Source organism: Trichechus manatus, unplaced genomic scaffold, assembly GCF_000243295.1.
Source record: "Trichechus manatus latirostris isolate Lorelei unplaced genomic scaffold, TriManLat1.0 scaffold00024, whole genome shotgun sequence".
NCBI lineage: Eukaryota > Metazoa > Chordata > Mammalia > Sirenia > Trichechidae > Trichechus > Trichechus manatus.
In genome coordinates this window covers 4,655,876-4,665,249 of record NW_004443960.1, presented here as the reverse complement: position 1 = coordinate 4,665,249, position 9,374 = coordinate 4,655,876, and the positions used below count along the sequence as shown (strand labels likewise).

General features: G+C 54.1%; 1 protein-coding gene across 1 annotated transcript in view; it reads left to right on the top strand.

The window, feature by feature from the left end:
• Positions 1-2,169, top strand: part of NAGPA (N-acetylglucosamine-1-phosphodiester alpha-N-acetylglucosaminidase) — a 13,331-nt gene extending 11,162 nt beyond the window's left edge. The window contains 3 exon segments of the mRNA XM_023728359.1: positions 428-491; positions 1,960-2,111; positions 2,114-2,169. Coding sequence (XP_023584127.1) covers positions 428-491; positions 1,960-2,111; positions 2,114-2,169 — 272 coding nt within the window.
• Positions 2,170-9,374: the final 7,205 nt, after the last annotated feature.

Sequence of the window (9,374 nt, the reverse complement as noted above, 5' to 3'; positions counted from 1 at the left end):
GAGGGCAGACCTCCCCATGACCTGGGGCAGTGAGGGCAGCCTCCCCCATGACCTGGGACAGTGAGGGCAGACCTCCCCATGACCTGGGGCAGTGAGGGCAGCCTCCCCCATGACCTGGGGCAGTGAGGGCAGACCTCCCCATGACCTGGGAAAGCGAGGGCAGCCTCCCCCAGGACCTGGGACAGCGAGGGCAGACCTCCCCATGACCTGGGGCGGTGAGGGCAGCCTCCCCCAGGACCTGGGGCAGTGAGGGCAGACCTCCCCATGACCTGGGGCAGTGAGGGCAGCCTCCCCCAGGACCTGGGACAGCGAGGGCAGACCTCCCCATGACCTGGGGCAGTGAGGGCAGCCCGCACCCCCACCAGGACCCCGGGCGGTGAGGGCAGCTCCCCCTTCTGGGCCCTGAGACACTCTCTCTGTTTTCCAGTGAATCGGTGTTTTCCATCACCCGAAGCCACCCTGAGGGCAAGAGAACTCTCGTATTTCACGGGGTAGGTTATCTTCCAGGGAGACCGGTCAGAGCGGTCCCCCCACCCCCAGGCTGGCCTTGCCTGGAGACTGAGCAAGGCTGGGAGGCAGCGTTAGGCGCCCAGGGATGGTTGTCCGATTTAGCCTGAGGACAGTCATAGCTGAGGCTTGCAGTACCGGCCCACCCTCCCCCTGGGGGCCGAGAGGGGAGGCCCAGGACTTCACTTCCTGGCCGCAGACTGCGACTTCCGACTTCCTTCCGTGGTGCAGGAATGCCACGACCTGGGGAGCTCAGGTTTCTCAGGGGGCACCTCCAAGCTGGGGCACTGCGATGGGGCGGTGGTGCTCCAATCTGATGCCTTGGCGGGCTCACCCTACCCCAGAGTTTCTGCATCAGCACGTCTGGGGTGGAGCCCGAGAACCTGCATTTCGAAGGGTCCCAGGTGATGCTGCTGCTGCTGGTTGGGATCCCACTTTGAGAACCTGTGTTCTGGGGTTCTCACCTCTGGTGGCCCAGTCCCCAGAGGCGGGATCCAGGTGGAGGTGTGCAGGAAAGCCGCCAGGCATTGGCCTAGAGATGTCACCTGGGAGCGCCTCACAAACGCAGACCCCAGGCCCTACCTGGAGACTCTGCCCTGGTAATTGGCGGTGCAGGGGGGCTGCATATGTCACTGACTGCCAGAGACCCTGGAGGCTCAGGGCCGCGCTGCACCCAAGGCCCCAGGGCACTGTGCTCCAGGCTTTCAGTTCTCCGGGAGAGACACCGAGGCCCTCTGCCCTGCAGACCTGGGACCCCTCAGCAACCGCCAGAGGGAACCAGCTGCGTGGAGCCGACTCAGACTCAGGGTGACCCCATGTGTGTCAGAGTAGAACTGCGCTCCACAGGGCTTTCAGTGATTCACTTTTCAGAAGTAGGTCGCCAGGCCTTTCTCCCACGGAGCTGCTGGGTGGGTTCAAACCGCCAGCCTCTGGGTTAGCGGCCAGTAGCAAACCTCATGTGCCACCCAGGGCCTTATTTCAAGAGAAGCCCTTAAGAAAAAGAAACAAAATTATGCTGAGTGAAATAATTCAGTCACAAAAGGACAAATATTATATGATCCCACTTTTATGAAATATCTGGAATAAGCAGATATACATGGGGTCGCCGTGAGTCATAAAGATTTCAGCCCAGAAAAACCAATGGAGCGATTCTACTGTGTAACACATGGGGTCGCCATGAGTCAGGGGCCCACTGGACAGCAGCTCCACAATCTACTGAAATAGCAGAAGGCCTGGTGACAGCAGGCCTGCGTGCATGTATTAACTGTCCCTGGTCCCTGAGTATCAAGAGGGAGCTGCAGTCCCCACTGGCCCCTTTTGCTCGTCAACAACACCTGTGTGGTCCTTGGAGGCCCCTGACTGTGGGTGGAAAGAGCCCCTCGGGCCCGCCCCCAGCCCCAGGTTGGCCTAACCAGCCCCCTCCCTGTTGGGTGTTTCTTTCCTGCCCCCCAGGACCACCTGGCTGGTCCTCACGCTGACCCTGGTGTTCCTGCTGCTGCTGAGCATGGCAGTGAACGTGACCTTACTCCGAGGCTCAAGGACGGAGCGGAACCGGCACCTGGACGGCGGTTACGTCTACCACCCTCTGCGGGAGGTGAACGGGGAGCTCCAGCAGCGGAGAAGGAGCAGCTGGGAGACACTCACGGCCCTTTCAAGGACTGAAGCCTCAGTCTGCCCGGACGGTCTGTCCTGAAGACCATGTCCACGTGCTCCAGCGGCTGCAGGGGACATTCCAAGGCCACTGGCATGGACGCATCCCAGTGGCCCCTGTGCCTCAGCCCCGCACCTGTCCTGCTTGGGGACATGCACCCCCAGCAATACCGTGCTCCCTGGAGAGACTCTGCCTCCTTCCCCCTGTCTGTGTCTGCTGCCTGTGAGGCCTGTCCTCCAGGGCCTGCCCCCGTGCCAAAGAGGCTCCAGCCTGCTGGAGAAGGGGCCGCTGGCGGCCAACCTCCCGGTGACCAAATCATGGCCAAGTGGCAAATACCACCCGGCCCCCTTGACAAGTCTCAGCCTTCCTGACCTCGTCACTGAATCTGCCAACTTAGAATTCTACTTCCTAAGTAGCACGCTCCTTAGAAGAAGGGATGCGGGCAGAGGGGATGGGAGAATCACCACATTCACAGACCTATTTTGTCCTGCATCGAGAGGGTTTTCTATCATCTGAATAAATTGTTATAATAAAAGGAGCCAGCAGGTGGTTTCGGAATTCTGAGTCAGGGACGTTGGGGCCCTTGGAGGTCTTAACAGGTTCTGTGGGTGGGGCAAACAGTTTGCGCTCGGCTGCTCACAGGGTGGTGGTTCATACTCATCCAGCAGCGCTGCAGAAGAAAGGCCTGGTGATCTGCTTCGGTAAAGATGACAGCCAAGAAAACCCTATGGAGCAGTTCTATTCTGTAACACATGGGGTCGCCATGAGTCAGAATCTACTTAATGGCAACGGGTTTGGTTTTGGTTTTGGAGGTCGTAACAGGTGGGGTTTCTTAACCTGAATCTTGACACTCCTGCGGCAGAGGTCAGACACGGGCAGCCCAAAGCCTCGTCCGGTTCCGTGGTGTATTTTGTGTACCCCAGTGCTTCTCCAACTTGTATGACTGACTTCACTCAGGATGATGTTTTCAAGGTTCATCCGTGTCGTGGCATGATCAGGCACATGGATCACTCAGAGCTTGTGTTAAAATGCAGAGTCTGGGGTTGGGACTGACATGCTGCATTTCTGGGAAGCTCCCAGGTGATGCTGATGCTGCTGGTCCGTGGGCCACACCGTGAGCAGCGAGGATTTAGTCCGACACCAAAAACCGAACCTGCTGCCGCTGAGTCCATTCCGACTCCCAGCAACCCTACAGGACAGAGAACTGCCCCACAGGGTTTCCAAGGATTCAAACTGCCAACCTTTTGGTTAGCAGCCAAGCTCTTAACCACTGCGCCACCAGGGCCCCATGGATTTAGCCTACACGGTATTTTTTTTAATTTTATTTTGTTGTGGTGGTTGAGAATATACACCAGAACATAAACCAGTTCAGCTGTTCCTGTATGTACGGGTCAGTGACACTGATGAAATTCTCACCCTCCCGAGTTGTTCCTCCACCATTAACATAAACTCACTCCCCTGTAAGGTTCCTATCTAATCTTTCAAGTTACTGTTGTCCATTTGATCTTATATATAGACCTTAAAAGAGCATAATGCTCAAGGCAGACATTCTTTACTAGTTAAGCTAAACTATTGTTTGGTTTTAAGAAGACTTCAGGGGATATTTTTGGTTTAAGGTTTAACCACACAGTATTTTTATAAAATGGAAATTAGTTACCAAGGTTTAAAAATCCAGATTGACAACTCCAGAGTTCTGGTTTCTCTTTCACAGAGAGAGGTCTGGCAGCCAGAGCTGGTATACTGGGACATGTTTCACATAAGGAGGGTCATACAATCTGCGTGTTTTTGTGTCTGACTTATTTCACTCAGTGTGATGTTTTCAAAGGTCATCCGTGTCATAGCATGAATCGGAACTCCATTTCTCTTTACAGCTGAATAGCATGCCAGTACATGGACAGACCATATTTTTCGTTTATCCATTCATCTGTTGTGAATGCTTCAAGTTTTAATTCACTCTTCCAGAAATGTAAACAACCATGTCCACATGTTCCTCTGGGGACTTTATGTTGAAACTCCACCAGAAAAGTTCATTGTGTATTTTGCGCTCTTTTAATGAATAAAGCTGCCCCTGGTCGCTCTGATGGTTTCCCCCAAGTTCAGGGGCAGGAAATAGCCACAGAACTTCAGACCATTATCCATCCCTTTGATGTACTCCTAAGAGAGCCAGCCGTTCCAAGCCTGGGAGAGTGTCTAGAGCATGCCCCAGAGTCGTACCACCTGAGAGCAAGGAAGCAGGTGCACCGACCTACCAGCACCTGCTCATCGTTGGCTGAGGGCACAGGATGTGGGTCACAAGTCTCAGCAGCCGTACTCGGAACAGACTCGATTCCCCCAGGGAATGTTCTGCAATGGCGGGTTTCTGGGCCCCAACCTAGACCCACTGAATCTCAGTCTCAGGGATGGGGGAGTCCCCCGCAGGGTTCTCAGGCAGCAGCCCCAATCACAGGCTGTGGAAACCATCACCCTGAAGACTCCCACCTGTGCAGGGGACAGCTCTGTCCTCTGCTGTGCTGGCAGCTGAGTTGGAAAAGTTGCAATATTGTGCATCCGCTTCACAGACTCCAGGCCCAGAGGGAGCACTGCAAGGCCTTCAGAGGGTCCGACGTGGTGTACCAGAGGGTGTGAGTCCTGCCCACACTTGGGCGGATTATTCAATAGGCAAGGTAAGCACGGTGCTTACCTTGCTTACCAGATCTGTAGTGAACAATTTCACATTTTTCCACTACATCAAAGACTCTGCTTCTAGGGATGGCTGGCATCTGTCTGTCTCCCAACTCCACAGCACCTTCCTACAGAATCGAGGCCTTTTTTCACATTTGTAATCCCTGACAGGGACGGATGATCCAGTCAGCAAGGTAAGCACAGGCTTACCTGTGCTTACTTACTAATCTGTAGTGAACAGTTTCACATGAGTTTCACTACTTCCTGGGTAGTCTGCCCCTGTCCACACTCATCCTCCCTGTGGCCCTGTGGATTTTGTTTTTAATCTGTCATAGGGCTATCTATCAAGGAGTCCCTCAGTAGGGCAAATGGTTAATGAGCTTGGCTACTAACGGGAAGGCTGGAGGTTCTAATCCACCCACAGGACCTTGGAGGAAAGGTCTGGCAATCTACTTCCAAAAGGTCACAGCCATTGAAAACCCTATGGCGTGCAGTTCTACTTTGACACTCTTGGGGTTGCCGCGAGTCGGAATTGACTCCACAGCAAGGGATAGCTATTATTGCGTGCCCAACATCCAGTCCCTCTCCTTTAGGAACAGCCGTGTCTCAGGCTGAGTTCCGCCTGGAAACAGGACCTGAGACAAGGATGTGAGCGCAAGGAGCTCATCTGAGGTGCATTCCAGGACACAGGGCAGTGGGCGAGTGAGACCGGGAAGGGAAGGCAGCTGCGCAGGATGCATTAGTGAGTGGGCCATTGCTGTGGGCCTCTGGAAGAGTGTCTAGAGCATGCCCAGAGTTGTAGCACCTGAGAGCAAGGAAGCGGGCGCATTGATCTATCAGCACCTGCTCATCGTTGGCTGAGGGCACAGAATGTGGGTCAGAAGTCTCAGGGCCAGACCCGGAGCCCCGTGGCCAAGAGTTCTGTGTGCTGGGCAGTTCCCACATCCACACATCTCAGCTGCTTATAAAACTGTAGCATGGGTCCCGAACCCAAACCCACTACCATTGAGTCAATTCTGACTCATAGCAACCCTACAGGGTAGAGTAGAACTGCCCCATAGGGTTTCCAAGGCTATAATCTTTATGGCAGTAGACTGCCACTTCTTTCTCCCGCAGAGCAGCCGGTGGGTTCAAACCGCCGATCTTTCGGTTAGCAGCCAAGAACTTAACCACTGCCCCACCAGGGCTCCTTTAGCATTGGGAAAGACCCCATAAAAAGGTTCAATCCTGGGGTCAATGGGGGGGCTTTCAGGGGCTCTTTAAAGACCTGATGTGGAAATGGAAGTGTGTGTGTGTGTGTGTGTGTGTGTGTGTGCAGTGTGTGTGTGTGCAGTGTGTGCGTGGGTGCATGCGTGTGTGCAGTGCGTGTGGGCGCATGTGTGTGCGCAGTGCGTGCGTGGGCGCGTGCGTGTGCGCAGTGTGAGCGTGGGCGCGTGCGTGGGCGCAGTGAGCGTGTGGGCGCATGCGTGGGCGCAGTGTGCGGGGGCACGTGCGTGTGTGTGTGTCCACAACTTTCATCAGATCCTCAGTCTCAGAAAAATCTTGGCTGCAGAAAACCCCGTTAATCAGAAGTTTCAGTTTGTGCTCGTTGGAGACCCACATTCCTCAGAAATGCCCTAGGGCAGGGTGGAGGGCGCTGGAGGGAGGAGAGGGGGAGATGGGCTGGGGAGAGGCTTGAAGCACAGGCCTCAGCCATCCCAGAGAGCTCCCAGCTCCTCTCCTTCCAGGCATCCCGAGAGCTCCGCTCCCTCCAGGCCTTGCCCCATCTCCCGCGGGGGCTGCAGACCAGCCTCGCAGCTCGCCCAATTGCAGCCTCCCCAGAGGAAGAACCTGTCACAGAGGCAGCCTCTGGGGAACGTTGTGCCCTCTGTGCCCACACCCCAGGAGCGTGCTCCTGGCTGAGACCCGCGTCAGCAGTGACCCGTTCTTGGTCGCCCGCCCCAGGCGGCTCAGTCTCGCGCTGATGGCTGCACCCACGCATCAGCTGTTACTTTGAAACCGCGGACGTTGGTGGGAGATGACTGTATGGTATCCAAGCCGGTGAGGGTCCGCTCCTCAGGCTGGATTGGATGTGATGGGCAGGGCTGAGTAAGACAAACCGGTGCAGACAGGTGTAAACAGGGGGAGACAAGTAGCCCTACGCCAGCACACAAAGGCACCACACCTCCTCTCCTCACCCAAATGATGGTGTTTGGCCCACAGCTCCAAGGGTCACGTGATCTGTGTCACAGCCAGCGTCCCCTCTGTCAAGCGCTCACAGGAAGTGCAGACGGTACCCTGGACAGGGTCTCAGCACTATGCTGTCCTTGGACTCCAGGCCAGACTCCGTAAACCCCAGGGGACAGTGATGTCAAACAGCAGGGTGGCCCAGGAAAGATGGAGACCTGGAAAGACGATTCCAGAAACTCACCCCTAAAATTCCCAGTCAGCAGCGATGAGTGGGCCCTAGGGATCTGCGTTTTAAAGAAGGGGCTGAGTAATCCCGTTGCAGGCAATCTGGCACCACTCTGGGAAGGAGGCTGCTCCTGGTGACATCTGTGTGGGCGCAGAAAGTCACAGTGGTTGTAGCAGCAGATGGCTGGGCGGTTATTTGAGGAGCTGATTCAATGGAAAACTTATTCGAGAGCAATGCTTCTCAACTTTTGTTTTTAATCATTCCCCTCCCCACCCCTGGCATTGGAGGTTCAAGTCTACCCAGAAGCACTTCAGAAGAAAGGCCTGGCAATCTCCTTCTGAAAAATCAGCCATCAAAAATCCTGTGAAGCACAGTTCTCCTGTGACACATGCAGTTTGCCATGAGGCGTCGTCAACACAACCGCAACTCTTTGTTTGTTGTTGTTGTTCGTTTTCATGGACCTTTTGACTTTTTCTTCCTAATCACACCTCTCACAATTAAATTTGAATATCACTGATAGTCTGTCTGTAAATCTGCTTCTGTCCATATATCTGTGCTTTATACGTAATAAGATCACCACCACCATCACCACCAAGAGCGAGTTCTTGACCCCTGTTGACAACGTGCTAACCAAAATCAAACCTGTTACCATCGAGTCGATTCCGACTCATAGCGACCCTATAGGACGGAGTAGAACCGTCCCATCGGGCTTCCAAAGAGCGGCTGGTGGATGCGAACTGCCGACCTTTTGGTTAGCACCTGAGCTATTAACCACTGTACCAACAAGGCTCTCTGACAATGCTCTAGAGCCTTCTAAACAACAGCTAAGACATTCTTGAACAAGCCCAGGAAAACCACCAGGGTTTCAGGAAGTAGATGAGAGATATATCCAAATCTAAAATGTTTAATGCTTCTGGTTGGAGCAAATTATCAGGCAAGCAAGAAATACCACGTTTTACCAGCTGAAACAGACTTTGTGGAAAAGAAGTACACCACTCTCATTGAACAATTAATTTCACAGAGGGGAAAAAATGCCAGGCAGTGCAGAGCGGGAACAAAGTCTGAAACTTCCCTTATTCCAGTCTGTGAAGAAAACATTCTCTAACTGGTAGGGAAAACGCCAGATTACCGCTCTCCTGGGTTAGTGGATTTACCCAAAAAACACCAGCTCCTTCCGGAAGGGAGAATCTGACTGGTCACCCAACTAAGAGGGAAATAATGGCTTGACACCCCCTTTTCCCCGGACTTACACAGCACTCTGAGCCCTTCTGTCTCATGAAAAACAATGACAAGTATCCTTGGGAAAGACCCTGGAATCTTTGGATGAGAAGCATTACGTAATTGGAAAACAGCTGGCATTTACTGAGTGTGCTAAGGACTTCACAAACACTATCTCACTTAGTCCCACTACAACCCAATGAGGTAGGCACTCCTACCCCCATTTTACAGATGAGGAAACTGAGGCACAGAGAGCTTAAATCACCTGCTCAGGATTACACAGCTAGTGAAAGGAAGGCTGAGGTTCGAACGCCACCCCGTCTAAATTCAAGTCCCAGGCTCCTCAGCACCATGGCGCCTGGGCAAAGGGTTGTAGCTAGCAGTTGTTGCTGCTACCGCTGTTCTGGCCGTAATGGATCCATGAGCGAGACGGGGAAAGAAGGCAACCCAAGGACCTTCCGGCCCTTGGGATGTGGGGGTATCAAAAAGCCCAAAGTCTGGCAGCCCCTCCTTTGCCATTGTAATTCCAAGCCTTCCAAAGGCAAGAGGAAGGGGTTGTTGATGCTTTGATGGGCCACAAAGACCCCCAGCATGGGAGGAGAACCAGAGCAGACACCACAATGGGCATCTATTGGTGGTGTGGCTCAGCTCCCCTTGTCCATTGGGGGATTGACCCTCCCCGATTCCACTGTCACTTCTGGGAGGAATGTCAGTCATAGGACCCCTGGCCCCTTGGCCAATACGGGCCATAGGAATAAGCACGTGACTGAAGCAGGACCAATCAGAGCCTTTCCGTGAGATCTGAGATGGGGAAGAGAGCATCTCTCTGCCTTTGAGGTCGTGAGCCATGTGGTTGTAGGCTTGGGGCTGCTGGGAGCCACCAGATGAAGGAGAGAATGAGGCCAGCGTGCAAACATGCGGGGATGACAGACTGAGCCCTGA